The following is a 22,304-nucleotide window of genomic DNA, read 5'->3' as shown; positions in this document are numbered from 1 at the left end:
TGACTCGTTGCCAAAAAGTTGTCACATGACATGTCCCTTTTACCCCTATGTGTGTCATGTGACTTTACCTTAAAGTTTGATAGCTTCTGTCGTCTTTGCTCGTCTTTCAGCAGGATGGTCAATTCAGAACCGATTACCTCTCATTTCCAGATTTTCTGTTGTTGATCAAATCATTATAAAGTTTATATAATGTGTCCCTTACCTATTGAATTCAACTAGGCCCATGTTAGCATTTACAAGACTGGAAATAGAATCCATACACAATGCATTTATGGATTTTTTCAAATCAACATGGATTTCTCAAGTAAAATAGTTTCATAATAGGGATTATAACACTTCACACTAGGATTGTATTGTTATTATTATACATCTTTTGCATGTAGTATATTTTTAATATATTTATTTTGTACCTTTAGCGGTCGTATCAACATTATTCTACTGCATTTACTGCAGTAACTCCATTTTATTTTATTCTATTCAATAATATTGTATGCTTTATAGTTTCAATGTAGAAGTTTATGCGAGGCAGTCGCTGCAACAAACACTTTGAAGGTGTATGATTCGCCATGCTAGATAATTGAAGTAGGTTAAAGATTATACAAAATACAATTACTGCTGTTACTGCAGTAGAATATTTTTTACATGGTCCCTAGTTGTACAATCCTAATAGTTTATAAAGGAAAAGAAGTATTATGTGAATTTATAGGTAGAAGTACAGGTAGAAGTAGGTTAGGTTTGATCCCGTAATCTCAGGTCAACAAATTAAGCAGGTCGTTGTTTCACAAAGTAAATTATGTACTTTGATTGGTCATTTAGGTGTATTTGTCCTACATTGCTGAGATGTGTGTTTGTGATAATGTGTAAAATTCAGTGAAAAGATTAATAAGTTGTTGACCCATTAAGATTATCTGATTACTTTTTGTTTTGTTGTTATTATTAGAATATAAAGGCACTTCTTTGTGGGTGAATGTTTATCTCTACGTCTTTCTACCTTTTTTAAAAATAAGATTTACTTTCAGTCTTCAAGTGTTTGCGAACGTCAGTTTCTGTCTCACTTCTTCTACGTATGTTTTTTATCACGGATTAAGTCCAGTGAAAATCGGGGAAAAGTCAAAATTTGACCTGATGTACTGTACCATATTTTTAAAAGTATTGTTTTGTCATGAAAATTATGGTTTTATTAAATTAATTATTTTTTCTTCCAGATAAAAGGAAATCATTTGTTTCAACGGAATCAATACCAATGCCGATTGGACAGACAAGAACGCAAACACCAACAGAATCAAGCAAAATGGAATTTCTTGAAGCGGATACAGCTGAATCGAATTCACCCCGAGCTTGTTCCCCTCCTAAGGTTCCAGCACGACCCTCAATCCGAGGAAAAGCCATCTTAATGAGGCAAGATGCAGACTCATCAGGAGACGAAGTGCGGCCAATGAGGCCTACTCCTCCTAAGCGAACACGAAGGAGTCCTGGAGATTCCCCTGTTCACGCTTTGATAAAAGTACATGAAGAATTAATTAAAATGGAAGAGGAGAAAGTCAACGGAAATGGGAATTTTATGTGCATGGCTTGTGAGTGGGGTAAAGGAAGGTTGCACGTTCCTCATAATTTACACAGTTTTCACGAGGAAGAGGAGGATTGGACACGCACTTGGCCACGCAGATACAGTCGAGCAATGACAGACACGATGCGAAGCCATGGGTCATGTGACACATGCTCACATCACACGTCGCGTGAACCTTTAATATCATCATCTCGTGAACAAATAACAATTGACGCATGTGTGCAAACAGATGTATTTGAAGATGCTTCTCTCCACCCAGAAGCCACAGCGATGGAACATTTCTCAAACGACGCCATCTCAGCTACGGAATCAGAAATTGCAGCTGGAGAAATCTCTCCAAGACATGTTGCATCTGGTATCGATCATGAGGACTTTACAACTGCCAGTCAAAATGATGAACTGGAATCAGATAATGCGATGATCGGACACATATCTACCAATTCTATTCCAGAGTCGTGTCAAATTAATGGCAGTGTGGATTATCTATATCAAGATTCAAACGCGGAGGCTGATGCCATTGATTCCGAATACGAGTCAAACCAACATACAGAAATAACATACAAGGATCTATTTGCATCTGACGAGGAAACAAACGCTGAAGGAAAGTATGAGACAATGGCGTCTTTCCACTCGGAGCACTTACCAAGCGAGAACGAGTATTATTTAGCAGAAGAAATTCCACCAAGATTGAATGAACGATCAGATTCAAAATCTTCTGGTGTTTCCAATGCTGCAAGCCCAGACCTGTCTAAACCACCTCCTCCACCTTTGCACAAAATGCCATCATGGGTAAGTCATTTATTTTATTACTGATAACATTAATGTTTTCTGATGAAGAAAGCGATGGTATTGTCCCTCCTTCATTTGTTTTTATGCCTGTAACTACTATACTATACACACATTTCGATTTATAAGATTCTTCTTATAAGATAAAAATATTTTGAAACATAACAGTACAAATCGTTAGGGTTTCTTAAATGTACATTTACACTATGTAATATCTTGTTAAAAGTTTGGTGACAAATGCGAATGAGATAGAGGAAGTGAGTATATAGATATGATGGATTCAATTAAATATATCTGATTTTTTTGTCAAAAAAGAGTTATATCATATTGTCATTTCCAAGCTGTCTGTGAATATTAAAGTTTTTTTTAGTAGATCGAAATATATCCTCCGGGCAGTAAGCATTGACAGCAGTTTACCCTGATAATTATAGTATTACAATTTTTTGAAAGAAATTTAATTGACATTTTTATTTTTTTATTTTTATATAAATTTTAGCTATTGCTATCCTCTGCAAATTTACACGTAACTGTGATAGAATAAATAGAATTACATAACAGTAGATCTTTGGGGCAACCCTATTGAGTGGGCAACCCTATTGAGGGGACAACCCTATTGAGGGGGCAACCCTATTGAGGGGACAACCCTATTGAGGTGACACCCCTATTAAGGGGACACTTTCCAGTGAAACAAACGAGAAGAAATATATGTTTCAACACTACAGCCAACACCTATTCTGGGGACACACCTCTTTTACTATGCAAAAAATATCAATTTATTGAATACAGTAGTTTTGTGGGAGAGAACAAAATAATCTAAATATGATTTTAACTTAAACAAGCAAGCATACACACGGGTGCCTTTAAACTAAATCGTGCACAAACTCCTTGTCAATTATAACTGTAAAATTACAAAACAATTTTTGGAGAATCAACAAAACTGCATGTGAAATTATTAAATAAAAGTTAAGTTATGGATTCACTCAAATTTGTCCTTGCTATTCAAGATTATATATAGAAAGCATATGTCATTGATAAAATATAAAAACCATTGTAAAAACCTCATGTCACACTACAGTTTGATGTTCATACAATGTTTTTGGCAATGAGTCCTGAATCATAGAAGTATTTGTATCTAAAATTTAATTTGATTTATTTAGTTTTGATAGAGAGGAACCTCAACGAATTAAAAGTAAACTTGGTAAAAAAAGAAAAAAACCTGATTTATTTAGTTTTGATAGAGAGGAAACTACAAGAATTAAAAGTGAATAGGTAAAAAAAAGGAAAAAAAAGATTTATTCAGTTTTGATAGAGAGGAACCTCAAAGAATTAAACTGGGTAAAAAAGGCAAAAAAAAAAGATTTATTTAGTTATGATATAGAGAAACCTAAAAAAAATGGGTAAAAGGAAAAAAAATATATAGTTTTGAAACTGTTTAGTACCAAAATCATTTATGTAAATGTGGAAATCTTCCAAAGACATCATAAAATCCATTTGATATACGTTTTGACATTTCATGGACACAGAGAGCAGATACTGTTATTTAATGTTTGATAAAACTAACAGCTAAAGAAAAGAATTAGCTAATCTGAAATAAAAAGATACTCTATAATAGCCTGTAGTTAAATATTCAATTAAACCTAAATTAAATCAACCCCCTACAGGTCCTTTATATGTATATTATCTGTCAGCTATAGTAACTTAAAATGTTTTGGTCAAGATAACATCTGACAGTATGCCCCCTTCGAGTTTTTAGGATTTATTCTAGACCCCCTGTAACTCCCTAAGGAAGTTTAAATTACCCCCGAAGAGGAACCATTCATTCACCCGTAACGCAACATTCTGACAAATTCAGTCCCCTTTACGAATGTTGGTTCCTGTGCCTGATAGCCATGTTGTCCCTTAGGGATATCTAGAGGGGAATCGGCCATGAGTGGCGAAATTTAGGAAAGTCTGTAAACTTACTGTGTGAGACTGTTTGTCTGAAGATGCTAAAACCTCTGCAAGTGATATGATTTTTGATTCGATACACATGATATAATCAATGTATTTATAGATATGTTATGTCCAAACTGATGATATAAAACTGTTTAAACATATTTATATAATTATCAGTCAAGATAATTCAAAAATATTTATTTTCAAGTGGCAAAATTATTATACTGTTTCCTTGTAAATAACCAGTTTTTAAGTTGAATAAACTGAAACATGTTTTTGTCAAAAAAGTATTTGAGAGGTGAACCCAAATACTGGAACCCCAAATAAAAGCAATCAAATAACAATCATGTTGATAACTGTATTAATGTTATACCTGATTCATACATACAGCAAATTAACAAAGTAACAAAGGTTCGTGAGATAATTTTACCGAGTTACTGCTCTTTCGCACACTGGTTTGTCCCAGTGTGAATGTAATTTTAATGATATGCACAGATACGGCTGTGTTTACGGTCCTCGACTTGTTCCAAGATTTTACACCACTTTCACACAGGTAAAATGTAAATGTGAGGGAATTATAACCTGTGGCTTGCAGCCTAACTGAGCCAAATTGCACATGTGGACGAGTGCTTCTACTCCAGGGTGCCGATTGTTGTATTTTGTAAGATTTTTATACTGTGTGAATCGAGTGTAAGACTTACCAATTTGGCACATCTGCCCAGACAAAGCTGAAACATCTAATGTCTGCAATATAGGACGACGTTTACTCTGTACTAGTTTTTGATAATTGAAATTAAAAGCGAAAATTGGATTGATTGAACTTAGAGTGTGTTAAGGTTTGTTTAATCTTCTAACTTTGAATTTATTCCAAATTTGTTTAATTAAATATGTCCTTCTGACATTGAAAGTTTGCAGTGTCGGAAATTCCTGTGTTTGCTAATTTTCTGATACTCCCTACGAGAATAGAAACGATAATGAGTTGCGGTAAACATTTGAAATACATAACTTCCGAACTTCAATTTCTAATATTATTATTAGTTATTATTGAAAATGCCAAAAATAATACACGGTTAGGATTGTTTTTTTTTACAAATTTATTTCTGTCTTTTTTGGAAGCTGGAGTTGGATAGATAACAGCTTATTTGTTTAATATTTTGTTGAGAATGTTCTTATACACTTAAAGAAAGGTGATAAGAAATTTGTAGTGCATACAAGCTGCTTTGAAAGTCTGTTAGTTGTACCATTTTACAATAAAATTGGCAATCAATGTAGGTTTGTGTAAATTGGTGGTTAACCAATCCCATATTTCTTGCCAATTTTAGGTTCTGTGTTCAACTCCTCTTAATGCCATTTTTTTCCTCCTAAAACCTCAAAACAAGATGTAATTTAGAAAGTTTGAGTTTGTGCCATAACTACAGTAGTTTGGCAATCTCATTATTGGATGTGGTTGAAAATGTTTGTGCTAAACTATAAATTTACTAAACTTAATTTACCTTAAAAAGATGTTGTTTGTTTCTTATTATGGCATTGAGGGATTGTTCCACAAGTACCCTCTCTCCAGTTTGGTTGGATCCCTGCCAGTTGATATCTGGGCAGTGATGTTTTTCTGTCCAGGCAAGGAGTAATTGTTGGTCCCAAATGAAAGGCATCTAATTCGATTAAGAAATGAAAATATACCTTGGAAATTTCTAATGAGTTCATCAGCTGTTACGGAAGTATTAAAGAACAGTTTATCGGAGCTTCTTAATACGTGGCCTGGTTCTGACATTGATTGGAAACATTTGTGTTTCTGTTGATGTCTGTCAAACGTGCAATTTCCAAATTAGAGGAAACTAAGTAAATTTTAGCAGAATGGTTAAAGTTTTCTACTGTACATTAGGAACAATCATAAATGATTACTGAAGTAAATACGTATTACTGAAGTAAATATGTTAATGCAGTAGCCTGTTGATACCTGTGAATACTTAATTAGTACATTTTAGCAGAATATGTTTATTGCTTAGAATATTTTACTGTGTTTATAACTTTTGGAACCATCTTAAATGACTTTACTGCAGTAACTTTTCATTGAATTCTGTAAAATAATTCATTAATAATGCAGTAATTATAATTAAATATACATATATTTTAATAAAAAAAAAACTACATTGTTGCATTTTTCTACAATCTTTTTCAAACAATCTTGTAAGTATTTTTTTAAAGCACCAAGGTTAAGTCCATTTAATTTCATTCCTATTTTTAATGTGCTTTTCCTTTCTTAATGAGTTTCACATAATATATTTTATAGGAACTATATAATTTCCAGTACAATTTAATTCAGGAAGAGCAATTTATGTTCCATATATAAAGCAAAGTGAAAGAGTTAATTATGTAACTTGACAATTTATGAAAACTTACAAAATATTACAGCTCCTTTGATACACCCCTATTTAGGGGACATCCCTATTAAAGGGAATTTTTCTTTGAAACTAACCAGGGGATATATACACTACAAACGACCTCTATTCAGGGGACACTCATTTTACTATTATAAGGTGACACTTTGTGGGGTCCTAAAGTTGTCCCCTTAATAGTATAGTTAATAGTACCTTTTATGGTATAAAATCATGGCAAAATGTATGTAATGTTTCAATTAACTTTATAATTGGATTATGAATGCATCTTGTGGTGATTAGATCTGTGGTCTAGTGGTTAAGGTGTTTGCCTGTAAGCAAGAGGTTGTAGTTCAAATCTGTCATTTTTGAAATAGAAAATCTATGATAAAATGGAAATATCATAAGAGTTGCAATTGTGTATACATTACTGTATTACCGTTTATGATTATGAATATGAAAATATAATTCAATAATCAGGTATATTATCGTATTTTAAAGTTTACGTGCTTTGTTGGATTTTTTATACTTATCTTCAAAGTCTAGCCAATTTGGTTTGCAGATTTAAACCTTGAATACAGACAGGTGCAGTGATTTTAACTTTTTTCCATCCAAATTTATTGCAACTCTGCTAAAAAAAGAAAAAAAATATATAATTTTGCCGGATTTTAGTACTTCCTACGGATGGGAGGTACAATATTGATTCCCGACATTTAAAAAAATGACAGCCTTGTTTAAGAACAAAATATTCTACTGCAGTTGCTGCAGAAAATATTCTAGTACTATATTGACTTCATTCCATTTGAAAATAAAATCTATAATTGTTTGATAAGGCAACACAATAGTCTCCTGATTACCGCAGACGTTTCCCAATATTTACAATTCCTTCTCATGCTACGTGTAATTTCTCCATATAGTTTTGGATATACAAAAAAAGTCTCAATATTATAGTGGATAAATTTAACATATTTTAGGCTTTACTCTAGTAGGCCACTTTTGGTTAACTAAAGGTGAAAAAAAGCATTGGTAATCCATTTTCCGCAATGCAAATCGCCAAAACAAGTTTTATAACATTTATTTACTCTGACACACACTTTGTTTAAGGCTGATGCCAGAATTACCATTTATGTTTGGATGTATTTTTAAAAAGCACCCTCTATGATTTGGTCATTTGCATTTTTTTCTGTTCAGCTTCGACTGGATGGACCACCCTCATTAAATTGTTGAAATAAATAAATTGTTATTCTACAAATATATTAGTACTAAATATCAAGCACTTTAAAATTGTACTTATATATTTCTTTCTAATTTTTTACTATGTTTTATATTCTGTTTCAGGAAAATCGTATTTACAATGTGGCAAGCGGTGGTATCAGAATGTCGGCCAGTCTTGAAAATCTAACATCACCGAATAGAAGTAAGTATTTCACCAACCAACATTGGTATGTTGACCAGCCAATGTCTTGCCCAGTCTGCCTTGTTTTTGGCAACAGAAATCATGTAGGATGTGGTTTGTGGTCCCAACTTATTTTTGGATTTTGGAAATTTTTTTAAAACCACATAATTGAGACCCTCAAGGAATACCTTTATTATTAACTTTTTCATTAGATGAACGAGAGGACATTTCTTTAACACTATGGCCTAGTGAAGTGACACACCTAGGACAACACTTTTTGATACCCAAAAGTGTCCCCTTAATAGGAGTTCTATTGTATTCACTTTAAAATATTCTTTGTTGTTATATAATGTAGTCCCACTCATAAATCAGCCAAATTCAAATAAATATTCATCATTTCAACAAGTATTTTCAAGTTTATTAACTTTGCTAATTGTTAGAGATTACTCCTCAACCGATCGAGGTCACATACTTATCAGTGTCCACCAATCACTAGCTTTCGTTTATGTCTCATAACGCTGGTCAGGAAACGTAACAGCACGTGGGCCTGTCATCAATTCTTGCATCTTTAAGTGTTTTTTCTTTCACATACTTTGTATCCTATGTGACTTGAAAATTTGTTCAATATATTACTTTCCTATAGCTATACATCCTTTTAATCTTACGTAAGGGAAAAATCAAACCGCAAACGTCTACCCACATGACGTCCATGTGACGCAGAATGATTTCAGGTGATTGCGTGGTAGACGAATCACAATATATATCGGTATACAATGATTTAAATTCACTGTAAGAACCACAGTAACACTTAAGATCTTGGTTTTAATAAATATTTGACAGTGTATAATATAATCGGTATAATCAATACTTATCAATATGTATTCGATTATGCATTTTGGAATGATCGTTGATAGTTTGTCTTTACGTAAGTACTATTGTATTCTTTCACTTTACGGTTGATTAAGGACATCGCTTAACTTGCGAACATTTGTGTTTCGCGCAAGCGTATACCACAAACTGCTGTAGGTTTACTAAATATGTATTTGCATGTTGGGTATAAAATATGATGATTTGTTTTTTATTTTATTTTATTTTTATTTTATTCAATCGAAACCAACAGCGATAATTACAGCCACTAACAGGTTTGATACAAACAAAGCCAGGACTGTTTAAAGCACCTTGATTGGTCCTAACATTGATCAATAATGTAGGCCACTATGTAATTTCGTGTCATTTTTTTGTTAAAAGCAAAATTCCAGCTGATTTAGTGTCTTTAGGATGTAAAGTAATGAAAAAAATATGTTGCCATTTTTTTAAAAAAGCTTAAGGGTGTCAAATCCAAGATGGCCGCCAATACGTAAAATATCCAATAAATGTACCATATTGGACAAAGTAACACCCTTTATGAATAATATTTTAAGTTCATATGGGTTCTCTGTTATATAAGAATTATTATAAACCTATATTCATTAGTATTCTGACATTTTGAATTTCAAAATGGCCGCCATTTTTTAAAAATGGATTAAATTTCTTATTAAAACATGTGCAAGTTATGATTGATTGAAATCACATAAAATGATAGGCCTATGACAACAACATTGGTGATTAACACAAAATGGCGGCCATTTTGAATTTCAAAATGGCCGCCATTATTTTAAAATGGGTTAAATTTCTTATTAAAACGTGTGTAAGTTAAATAAAATTAGATTGAAATACACAAAATGATATGCTTATGACAACAACATGGTGATTAACACAAAATGTTGACCATCAGGAGGTCTATAGTTCTGACAGTACACTTCATATTAAAACATCTCATAAACTTCTTCAGTTAAATGACAACTAACGCTGCCAAAGTCCTTCAATGAAATATTTCTAATCTTGAATGCGATACAGTAAGTTGACCTTTCTTCGTTTTCTACTACTGTATCCATCAAACTTCCACAGACTGATCTGCGATCCCAACAAGCTTGTTCAGAAACAAATTGGCAAAAGTACTGCAATACCTAATTTCACCGCCAAATAATCTCTATAGGAGTCCTCTTTTACTTTGATAAGTTTGTCACCTGTATTCACCGTCATATATATTTTTTGCCAAATATTCATCTTTTTCTTAGGATCCCATATAGACAGTTTGCCTTCTAAAAGACTTTTACTAATGCCTCAAACATTTTCTGTCCAATTTCATCATGCCATGGCCAACAAACACCTTTGTGCGAATTGCAGCACTCTTCATTAATCGGGATATCATCTCTCTTTAAATGTTGGCTTTCAAACTCATCAACTAGATTTGCCAGCTCTGATGAAATCATTAATTTGGGATATTCCAATGATATCACGCTCAATGACCCTGATCAATTGATGTAAATCCAGCAAGTCCCACACATACATGTCCTCTCATAAACTCCAATATCTGTAATTTGTTTCAGTAATCTGTTGAAATTGATACAGCGGAAGTAATCGGTCGTAGTTCAGGTGGTCATGAGCTAAGAAATATTTGATAAAAGCATGTGTACTTTCCATGTGTGCAGATATCGTTTTCTTGGGTCTCGGACATATATAGGGATATAGTTTAACCACATCATTTAGATTTCGTCGACTCTCTGTATTCAAGGTAATATCTTTATGATCAGCCTCTTTCAATCAAAATGATACTTCACTTAGAATCTATTTCTCTGTCTGCATTTGTAGAAGCAAGTTGTAGAGAGAAAGCAGAATTAGTGTGCTTCTGTCCTTCCTTCGTTTTCTACTACTGTATCCATCAAACTTCCACAGACTGATCTGCGATCCCAACAAGCTTGTTCAGAAACAAATTGGCAAAAGCACTGCATACCGCATTTCACCGCCAAATAATCTCTAAAGGAGTCCTCTTTTACTTTGATAAGTTTGTCACCTGTATTCACCGTCATATATATTTTTTGCCAATATTCATCTTTTTCTTAGGATCCCATATAGACAGTTTGCCTTCTACAAGACTTTTACTAATGCCTCAAACATTTTCTGTCCAATTTCATCATGCCATGGCCAACAAACACCTTTGTGCGAATTGTAGCATTCTTCATTAGTCGGGATATCATCTCTAAGATGTTTTCCGTCTAAGATATTTGTGTCACTGGTTGTATAGGTAATACAAGTTCAGTTTCAACAAAAGCACTGGCCTCAACACTATTTTCACAATGCTACATGTCCAAAAGTCATGTAGTTCACCGGGTCGACATAATAATTGCTTCTTGATGTCATCTCTGTCCACCTCCACTCATCTCGGGCAAGAGTCATCACCAGGCATTATCTTGTCTTTCCCTAGTACATGAGTTTTTATACCACAACCATGTGCACTCATCAAACCAGTGTATAATGGTGGTCTATCTGTAGGGGTATATATCTAATGAAATCGGTTGAGATTGTAGAAGATGAGAAGTAGGAGTTAATGCTGCCTATGAATAACCTTGTGAATGAGCTGTATCTTTATTTCCTTCAAGCTTCTGCCAAAAGTTGACAGGTTGAAAACTCACCAACCATACTGGTGACTATGGCCCTGAAGGACATTGAATTACATAGCAATAACGCATTTATTATTTAACATCCTATTTATACAGGATTTCACAATAAGGTATAAATGCACTTGTTTTATATTGTGGTCCTGTATCCTGTCAAGTTTCAGTTTCACGAAAAGAAATGAGATCTGTAATTTATAATCTATATATAAATTATGGTTATTTCTGACATAGGCGAGCACAATGGTAAAACTTTGGAACAAATCTCTGCCTTGGATACCTACCTGAACTATCTCAGATGTACCGTGAAATGTAAATTTGATAACAGTTTTCACTATTACGATATTGTTCCATATTTCTATCTTAGGAATATATTATAAAGAGTTTTAAAACAAAATTTCTGATTTCATCGGTAGATTTTCAACTCAATTTCAATTGTACGCGGTCAAAGTAATTTCCGGGTTCACGATGAGTTCACAGATTCACTTTGCAACTACACAATTATACTATTTGTAATAGAATTCATCACACTGTTAACTACAATTTACCAAGCATTTGTTATTATTTTTTACCACTTTCATATCTATTAGAGGATTTTATTTGATTATAAATGTTACGATATTCTTAAAACAAAAAAATCCCTCGAATAAGCATCTCCCTCAAATGAACTCTGCCTCCGCCCTATAAGGGCCCTACAAAACAATAAACACTATACTTTAAACTGTTATTAATCATCTAAGACACTGTGAAACAGAGTAGGTTTAGTTTTTCGAATGTCAAGCATTTTCAATAATGGTAACCGACAGAAAACGTACAAAGGGAACATCCTTTTAAAACCATTTTACCCGAGTCATTATCATTCCGAGAACCATCGTTTACACTTCTAGCCCACCCTCTAGTTAGACGTAATTGTTGTTGAATATTTGATATAAATTGGTAAGTTGTTCCATACTTTTGCAACTCCAACTTTGAACGATTAGTTAATTTAAGAGTCATAGTGGGGTATTATATATCTGTTATATAGAGAACATTGACAACTTTAGACAGCCTTATATTTAGACAATCCTGTGAGAAGTGACAATTTTAGAACATTGTGTACAAACAACAATTTATGCACACATATTTAACAAAAAATTATTTAAAGAATTTAATTTTTAGTGGCGGCCATTTTGAAATCCAAGATGGCCGACAGATTATCGCTTTACATAGTTAAGATTGTATAATGGGTACAGTAATACCATCAAAACGGACTTGTTCCACATTCATAATTTGTATTATTGGTGATATTCTGATTTTTAATAGGGTTATTTGAATGTTGGCGGCCATCTTGAATTTGGTCCTTTAAATGTCTTTTGAAAAAATGGCAACATATTTTTTTTCATTCCTTATATTATCAAGATATGAAATAAAGTCAAAGTTTGCTTTTAACAAAAAATATACACGACATTCATATAAACGACATACCAGCCTACACTACAAGGGCTTCTCTTGTCCAGTGCCCACCTTCAATTGTTGTTGAAAATTAAAAAGAATTGCTAATACCAGGACTTCAGTTTGTTTCACATGCATTTTTTTTGGTCAATCTGATGGATACACAAAAAGAGGCCAAACTGGTACCCATCTCTCTTCCTCATGAATTTTTGTCTAACTAAGTGTGTCTATTATATTATTTATTTACAATTACTACTATTTATAACATTAATTATTTATAAGTTTATTAATAATAATTTTGTTACTTTTATAGAATCCAGTGCTGCTATTTATCAACCAGGTGATAATGAATTTGCCAACGCTATGTATAAAGAAATGGACGTGCCTGTTTACACAACATTACGAGGAGTGAGTTAACTCATTTTATTATTTATTTGAAACATTAACATTTCTAAACTGGTCAGTGATACTGAAACAAATAATATGTAGAGTAGAACCCTCATTAAGGGGACAGCATCGACAGACAACAAAGTGTCACCTTAATAGTAGACCCTTGAATAGTGGTTGGCCATGTGTTTGGCCAACTATTGCTGCTCCTTCTTCGTTTCACGAAAAGTGTGTCCCCTTAATAGAGGTATTGCGAAAGAAGAAATGGTTATATATGTATTATATAAATGTATAAAAAAGGAAGTGATTTTAACGATGATGACATTTCGTACAAATCATATCTGGTTAAGGTCATCTCATATCCAGTGTATCTTGATGATATACAGTAAATAAATGCTAATTGGGCGGAATCTAGCCTGGCAACCATCATAACGATTTTCATCAGATGTTAATTAAGTATATTATATATTCACTTTCATTGCTCAATATACAAATAGTACATTAACTTGAAGACATTAATCATACATGAATAAGTCATTAATATAATTACAAGCTTCAATTTCGAAGAAACAAATTAGCAGGTCTACCAATATGCATTAAAGTAAAATGCACATTGAAACCTAATATATATATTCTGCCACTGACGAAGAGCTAGTTGCCCGAAAGCTCTGCTACTTTTTCTGGCCGTTTTACTTTATCGTTTTGATTTAGCTTTTTTGTTTATTTTATTTGTATCTCAGCCACTAATACCCACAGCATTGTAATTTTTCAGTGATTATTTTATTTATATCTTCATTGAGATCCAGCCACTGATACCCGCAGCATTGTCATTTTTCAGTGATTATTTTTTTTGTATCTCCATTGGGATCCAACCACTGATACCCACAGAATTGTCATTTTTTCAGTAATTTTCCTTTAGATTTTATGTACATTATTTAAACTCTATTTATAAACAATGTTATTTCCTTTAAACAAAAGAAAATTCCCTTTTTAAATCCCATATTACCTATAAGCAAAAATATATTTTTAGTTGGGGTTAATGTAATTTGCTTTCGAATTCAAGGGTTTAAATATTTTTCTATGGTATGAATGGAAATTGTCCAATTGAAATGAGGTTGGAGATTGAACTTTCTATTCCACGTTTGTTTCCGTTCTTCCATTTAGATTCCAAAATATGCTCAACTTTGCACATTTTTATTTAATACATCTTTTAAATCAATATCAATTCTAAAATATTGTTTATTTGAAGATAGACTTTACAAAGGTTTTAGGCATTTAAACTTTGAGCATTTTAATGAACAAAACAAAATATTGTAATATTTTACTAAATTGTGTTTTAATAAAAATGTTTTGGTTGTGAAGAAGAGTGTTTTGTAAAATAACTAAAGCGTGAAAACAAAAACAAAACTTTCTGAAAACTATTTTGAGGCTAATTTTGTTTAAACAGAAACATACTCTACACTTAGGTATAGTTGATTGATAAGATCATTACAGTTTTGGGTGTGGTTCTTAAAGGTTAATTGGTCACTGTTAAATATAACTTTCACATTTTTGTTTTGCATAGTGAGTGAAACTTTTTTAGCATTTAAAAACAATTTTTTTTTATATTTTACATTGCAAAGAGAAAAAAAGAGACACTATAATTATGAATTTCATTTATTGGTTTTGATATTAAAGCTTCTCCACTAAAAAATGAATATTTGTAGAACTGTTTACTTTAGAGAATTTTTTGTGTATATTTATTTTAGTGACCAATTGAAATGATTTTATCTTATAAAGATAAGTTTTAGTAAATGTTTTGACAATTCTGTACTCATTAATATGCATAAGTCAATATGACACTAATTCAGTATAGACAGTTTGGAACTATTTAAACTTTACCATAGCACTGCATTGATTGCTCTAGAATTCTTGCTCAATATGCAACTATAAACTTTCCATCCCAGGCTGCTTCGCAGATTCGTAGTACTCCCTTCACTGGCGAGTCCTCGGATTCTTCAGATGAAGAACATGTCCGACGACACTCAAGCAAAGCTGGAATCGTCAAACCATGTAAAAGTAATGTGGAGAGGACAACAATTATATCAATTGTTAGTAGGTCATCCTCCTGTAAAACACCAGAACTCGCTGGACCTTCTGCAAAGAAAAGAGGTAAAAATCCAATTCATCTTTTTAAACATAAGAGTGTCCCCTTATTAGAGACATGTTTCCTGAACAGGAGTTTTCCTAAGTAGGGATGTCCCTAATAAGTTCCACTCTATTGATTATCAGATCTTTACTATTGTTCAGTTATTTGGTAGGTATTGTGTCCTGTTCCTTGTCTTAATTGGCTTTGATCACGACACTAGTCCGGCCTATTTATTATTGCTACTTGTTCCTTTGATTGTTTAACAATATTTATACATTATTTTTAAAGTGAAAGCAACTTAACCACACGCTTCTATTATCAATGCCCAATCAATCATGTAGATTACAATCATGCAATTGTTTAACCCCATGGCCAAATTGCAAAAACTGTCCTGTTGATATTATAAATATAACCTTTGTTCCCATACAGGCAAACCTTGATATAATTGTTACCTATGTTATGTACTTTACTTATGTATTATTATTTACTGTATGAGGAAGTACTTCCAACATTAGGCCTATGTATTAGTAGTTTGGTATTTGGTATTTTAAAATTAATATTGTTGTATATATACTGTAAGTATGATAGTATTCAATTGTAAAAATGTATTAATTGTTTGAGAATTTGTAAATATGATATTTAAATGTTATGTATTGTGTTCTGTGCATTTACACCATGGACCTATTTTGCACTACTGTTGTGTGTTACTATGTGTACACACTCCACTGACTTGTACTTGACTAGGCCTAAAAAGTGGTAATAAGTTGTACAACTCCAACACCGGACACCTTTAGGCTGGCCTAATATGTCTGGTTTTTTGGGAAGTATGGTATTCGGAATGTTTTTGATAGTGTAAAGATGTTGGGTTGGACCTCGAGAAGAGTCTGTTTTATGTCCTTTCTTCTTCCAAAGATATAATAAAGTATCTATGTAATAGAATAGTAATCAGTTTTTATATCTACTTTACAAAGGTGTTTCAGGCCAATCTGCCATCTCAGAGGGTGACTATGCCATTCCACCAGATGCCATGTCTTACACCAGTAGCAACAACTCAGAAGAACCAGAACACAAACTGCTCAAGACATGCGCTGCGTATACAACAGAGAACATGAAGAAGGTCACTATTGGTTTTTTTTTTTTAATACTATCAATTGCTATCAATGCTTAAGTTTTTTCAATAGTAACTTTAAAAAAAGAAAACATATTGAGAATTCAAAGATATCCTTTATTGATAATCAGTAGTTGAAATAATTCTTTGTATAGTATTTTACTTGTTTACTTGTTTACTTGTTTCCCGTACACTTTCGTCTACGGGATCGAGGCGAAGCACTCAGTGCTTAAAAGCCCCTCTTAGCAATAAAATCATATTCAATATAGGGTGAAAACTTCAGCGGGTGGTTAGACCATGCGACGTTAAGTTTTGCTTTGAACGAGTTCACCGTAGCACATGAAACTACATCCGTAGGCAGAGCATTCCATAAGAGAATAACTCTCCTGGAGAAGGTGTCCCTCCTAATATTAAGACGAGAGCTTTTAAACTTGAGTTTATATGTGTGTCCACGGGTCCGAGATTCTAGATCAAATTCAAAAAATGTGTTGATCGAGATACGATCGAAACCCTTAACAATCCTAAAAACTTGGATAATATCCGCTCTCTGCCTTTGATATCTCATAGTAGGAAGACCAAGAATTCTCAAACGTTGTTCATAAGGGATATTTCGGTACCTAGGAATCAATCTTGTTGCTCTTTGCTGGACCTTCTCTATTTCATCCTGATCTCGTTTTCTAATAGGATTATAAACAGTGTTACAATATTCAAGCGTTGGCCTGACAATAGACTTATACAGCTTCAAAAATCCATCTTTATTCAAGAATTTAAAAGATCTATAAATCATTCCTAGTTTCTTATTAGCCCTTTTACAGATATCCGCTACATGCAAATTAAAGATTAAACTAGGATCAAAGGTAACACCCAGATCTTTCTCCTGCTTTACCTCATGTAGTAAATTACCAGCCATTGAATACAAGAACTTAAGATTATCACGACCATAATGAAATACCTTACACTTAGTGTCATTAAATGGCAATTGCCAAACATTAGACCAATGGGAAGCACTGTCAATGTCTCTCTGAAATAAATCAGCATCATCAATGTTATTGACCACTCTATACAACTTAGTGTCGTCTGCAAATAAACGTATACTAGATTCGACAACATCAGGTAAATCGTTAATGAAGATTGAAAATAAGATATTTTAGAATTTGGTTTATTCTATTTATCTTAGGAGGCAATGGAAAAATGTGGCTGGCTCACAAAGTTAGGAGGCAAAGTAAAGAGCTGGAAACGGCGTTGGTTTGTGTTGAAAAATGGAGAATTGCGATACTACAAATCACCGGTTAGTACCAACAACATAATTGAGTTAATTGCATAACATTTGAAAATTAAGGAAAACTGATATTTTAAAAAATCCCAACTGTTGGTTCGAATCCTATCGCATCTTAGTTTTTGCATCCCAAATTCAGGAGACACCCCTATTATGGGTTGGCCCCACGTCAAGTCGACCCTGGGTCAAGTTTCCCCCCGTCAACTCGGACTCACTGCCTCATTAAACAAACAAATGGCAAGTTAACATTACTGTCAACCCTATTGAGGGTACACTTCTTAGGTCCCGGGGTATCCCCATCCAATTAATTGGAGTTGTACTGTACTATTATTATTATTATTATTATTATTTTGATTCATCCTTCAGGGTGACGTTGCAAGGAAGGCTCAAGGCCATATCCCATTGGATGGCATGTGTAAGATCGCTCGATCCAACGGCGCGCACACCTTTGAACTAGTCACAACAAAGAAGATATACTATCTAACAGCAGACTCCTCATCCACGTTAGAGGAATGGATTCAAGGTAAATATCTAGTGGGGAAGTGGGTAACACTCTATCATTATTATTACTGCAACATTGATAGAAATTAATAAATGTTGAATTATTAATTTTTTTTAAATAATAAATGAAGAAACATCACTACTTTAATTACTAATATTTTGGATAAATATAATTTATTGCTATTTCATTCTTTTGTGTAGTTTTAATAACTTGAAGAAAATATATATTTTATCGACAGTTTTGCAAAATGTTTTGAGGCGATACAACACACAACCTATGTTTGAGCAAACGGGCCAGGAGGCGGCCATCAAAGGCTGGATAAACAAAGTAAAACACGGACATGGCAAGAAATGCTGGTGTGTGCTCGTAGGAAAGACATTTGCGTATTTCAAGGACCAGGAAGATAAGGTAAATTTTTCATATTTAATTTAGTGTATAACTGTATCAACCAAATCTTAAGCTCTGTCTATACTATCAAACTTTATGTGAAAGCAAAATGTGATGTGCCCTTATATGGACACAATGATATTTGGGCATAATACTAGTGTAGACAGAGCTTTAGGTGTGTATCAAAAAAATCTGAGTCTATATACCCACAACTATACAGTTCTTACAATACAATAATCTGCACATCTCTAAGCTAAATTTGAAAATATACATTGCATGGTTGTGATGTGTCTATTGTATTCCTATTATAGAATACAGTAGAACCTCTATTAAGGAGACACCTTCAGTACCAAACAAAGTGTCCCTTGAATATGGGTTGGCTGTAGTGTTAAAACATTGTTATTCATTTGTTTCAAAGAAAAGTGTCCCCTCAATAGAGGTATCCCTAAAGGATTGTAAACAGAACTTGCTATATCACATATCAATCATAAATTACTGTTATAATTTATTATTATGATTGCATAATGGAATTATAAAAAAAGGCCAAATTAAAGGAAAACACACAATTATCAATTCTAACCACCATTTCCAGGTAGGAAAACTGTTTGTTTTGTAAAGTTAAAAAACCAATAATGATAATACAGTATATAGCTCCAAGTAATATGTATATGTTTATCTTTGTGACACCGTGTTGACCATGTCAGTTATTTTGTAATTTGCTGATAACGGTGATATCTCTCTCTAAATCTGCGTAGTCCTTTAGGCCATTATTTCCTCTCGTCGTCGTTGTAATTATTTTGTACAAAATATGGTGTACGGGGAAGTGAATAATGCCACCAGCTACAGTATTGTTGGTTTTATAAAAATTATGTTTATCATTGTGCTTCCGTTTGGAAAAAAAATTAAAAGTTTCACATAGATAATTTGGTGTATATTTGATTTCAATGAAATGAAAAAATGCTTCTGGTTAAGGAAATGAAAATCTCAAATCATACTTGTAAAAGTGCAATGATTAAATCTGGAAGTATTACTAGCGAAATCATGTAGTCTTAAGAATTCATCAAAATAAAATATTACAATCTTAAGCTCTGTCTACACTATCAAACTTTATGTGACAAAAAAATGTGATGTGCCCATATATGAACATGATGGTGTCATAACATTACCATATTTAAGCATACCACTACCATATTTGGAAACATCACACTTTTTTTGGTCAAACTAGTTTGATAGTGTAGACAGAGCTTAAACATCATTGTAAAATAAGTTCTCTAGGCACTTCTGTTGGATAAGTATGTTAGTTGCACATGGAGCATTCATTCATGACTTTATGCAAACTAGATACATTTAAATAGAGGGCATGAAAATGATCTGCCAGAGCTGAAGATTTACATTAATTAATAAAAGCTGTTTGACCCAAAATGAAAAAGTCTGTGCACAACTAACGATTGTCTGTCTTGAGGTTGTGATGTCAGAGACTCATTCATCTTCAATACTTCATTATTTCATTTAGTTAGTTAGCTGAAAATGTTATACAAATATTTTTCGTACACAAAAATGTTTCAAAAAGTACTATTAAACGATCGTTTAATAGTGCGTACTATTGCACGCCATGTGACCCACAATCGTCCAATCAAATAACAGGAATTTATTTAGGTGTTATATAATATGAATTATTAAATAAATAAGAAACACTATGGGATGTTGAAATTGTGCAAGCAATTATTTCTTGCTGTACTTCATTATATTTTGGTCATCAACACTTTATTAATTATCACTATTTTTTAGAAAATATAAGAAAAAGTTCAAAGTTGTATGTTGCTCATATTATAGTTTACATGTATTGATGGTGGAGAAAATGAACAACATGCCTGTTGTTTGTTTGGTGTTAGTTCGAATCCATACATCATACATATTTCTTAAAAAGAGGTCGAGATATATAAATAACAGTCAAATGATAATACATAGAAAAAAACACAGGAGAAACATATGAAGATGAATAGATTCAAGACAACCCAATTAATCCTAAAAAAAGAATAAGTTTCCATTTGGGGTCCGAATGACCACATGACTTAAGATTCACAGAGAGATTGTCGTAACTAATATATATGGCTCTGGTATCTGGTAGAGTTCCTACAAAGAGAACTTACTATACATACTATCATTTTGTTATACAATTCATTTCTGTCTTTGACTGTGGTTGCGTTTGATACAAAATAAAATAATAATGCTTTAAATATTATTAATGATTAAAATATACTTTGGCAGCATCCCGCGATGAGTACTTTTACAGCCAACTGGATCAAATTAAATCAACTGTTAAGTTCAGTCTAAACTGCAAAATTTATTTAATTAACATTTACAATTAGACAGCGTCTAGCCAAACATTAATTATTAACATATTTATTTAATTACTTCAAATATACTCTATAAGGAAATTACATTTTTAGTTCATTCAATGGAGATTCAGTGTTTTTAATCGTATATTAAATCCAATAATGATATATGTGAACAAAAATAGCGTTTTAGCACGACCTACTTTTTTACTCATTGTATGCAAAATAGAGGACAATGATTCATAAATGTGTGAAAGATAGTTTTTTATTAGCAAAATTTCAAACATTAAATTAGTTTGGGGAAGCTGTGAAGTGGATGATGTTATATAAACGGAAAAGAAGATTTAATTCCCAAAAAAAACATGATCACTAATCATCACATATCATTGTTGGAATGGGTGAATAGTCGACAAGAAATTACATTAGGTAGAAATTTAATCTGCAAATACTACAGTACTCTTTTGAACGTATTAGCTCAGGTTTTGAAAACATTATAAACAACATAACTCAATAAATAAATTGACAAGCATAAAAAGAGAAAATCAAATGGTCGAGCGTTTACGGTAGGCCGCCGTTTACCGTACCCAAAGAGCCAACAATATCGGCAAGGGTTTGAGGCCGACTCACTCCTAGTTCTAGTGAAACTTTAAACGTACACAGTTATAACCTGTGTGCACTTTAAAGAACCCAGTTCATCATTCGAGACTAGTAGGGGTTACCCCAGTGAACTGGTTACCACCTATCTGATAGGACAGTGATTAATTAACTATTGAAGACATAAAATAAAAATCTAAAAATGATATCTAACAATTTTTTTATTCCTTTTTAGTTGCCAGTTGGCACAATCAACATGCGTGAAACCCAAGTTGAAGAAGTCGATCGTTCGCTGGATTCCGATGACGAGAGTAGAATATTTGAAATGGACGCCGACGAACCAAAGCATGTGATTGTTATACAGGTTAACCAACAGGTACAGGGTCCAACATACCTACTGATGCAAAGCAAAGAAGAAAAGGTTTGTCAGACAAATATGTCATGTTAAGAATTAAGTTTTGCTCCTATGAACTTTCACTGAAACAACCATTTTAAAAAAATTTTTTGTTCAAGTTCACAGCAGACAGAGAAACCTCTTCTAACAGGCTAAGGAACAAAATTATAAACATAACAACTTTAATAATTTAAGACCTAAATATAAATAA

At 32.9% G+C, this 22,304-nt stretch overlaps 2 protein-coding genes across 5 annotated transcripts in view; both read left to right on the top strand.

Moving 5' to 3' along the window:
* LOC144851630 (glycoprotein hormone beta-5-like) overlaps positions 1-22,304 on the top strand; it is a 234,143-nt gene that overhangs the window by 42,720 nt on the left and 169,119 nt on the right. The window lies entirely within an intron of this gene.
* Positions 1-22,304, top strand: part of LOC144851611 (pleckstrin homology domain-containing family H member 1-like) — a 77,046-nt gene that overhangs the window by 46,949 nt on the left and 7,793 nt on the right. For all 4 annotated transcript variants that reach the window (XM_078709149.1, XM_078709148.1, XM_078709150.1 and 1 more), the window contains 9 exons: positions 1,206-2,356; positions 7,999-8,077; positions 13,295-13,389; positions 15,315-15,519; positions 16,468-16,613; positions 17,782-17,892; positions 18,247-18,403; positions 18,621-18,790; positions 21,935-22,120. In XM_078709149.1, the coding sequence (XP_078565275.1) occupies positions 1,206-2,356; positions 7,999-8,077; positions 13,295-13,389; positions 15,315-15,519; positions 16,468-16,613; positions 17,782-17,892; positions 18,247-18,403; positions 18,621-18,790; positions 21,935-22,120 (2,300 nt within the window). The remainder of the gene's footprint in view (positions 1-1,205; positions 2,357-7,998; positions 8,078-13,294; positions 13,390-15,314; positions 15,520-16,467; positions 16,614-17,781; positions 17,893-18,246; positions 18,404-18,620; positions 18,791-21,934; positions 22,121-22,304) is intronic.

Source organism: Antedon bifida, chromosome 9, assembly GCF_963402885.1.
Source record: "Antedon bifida chromosome 9, ecAntBifi1.1, whole genome shotgun sequence".
NCBI lineage: Eukaryota > Metazoa > Echinodermata > Crinoidea > Comatulida > Antedonidae > Antedon > Antedon bifida.
Note: the sequence above shows the minus strand (reverse complement) of the source record. Positions and strands in the feature narration are given on the sequence as shown.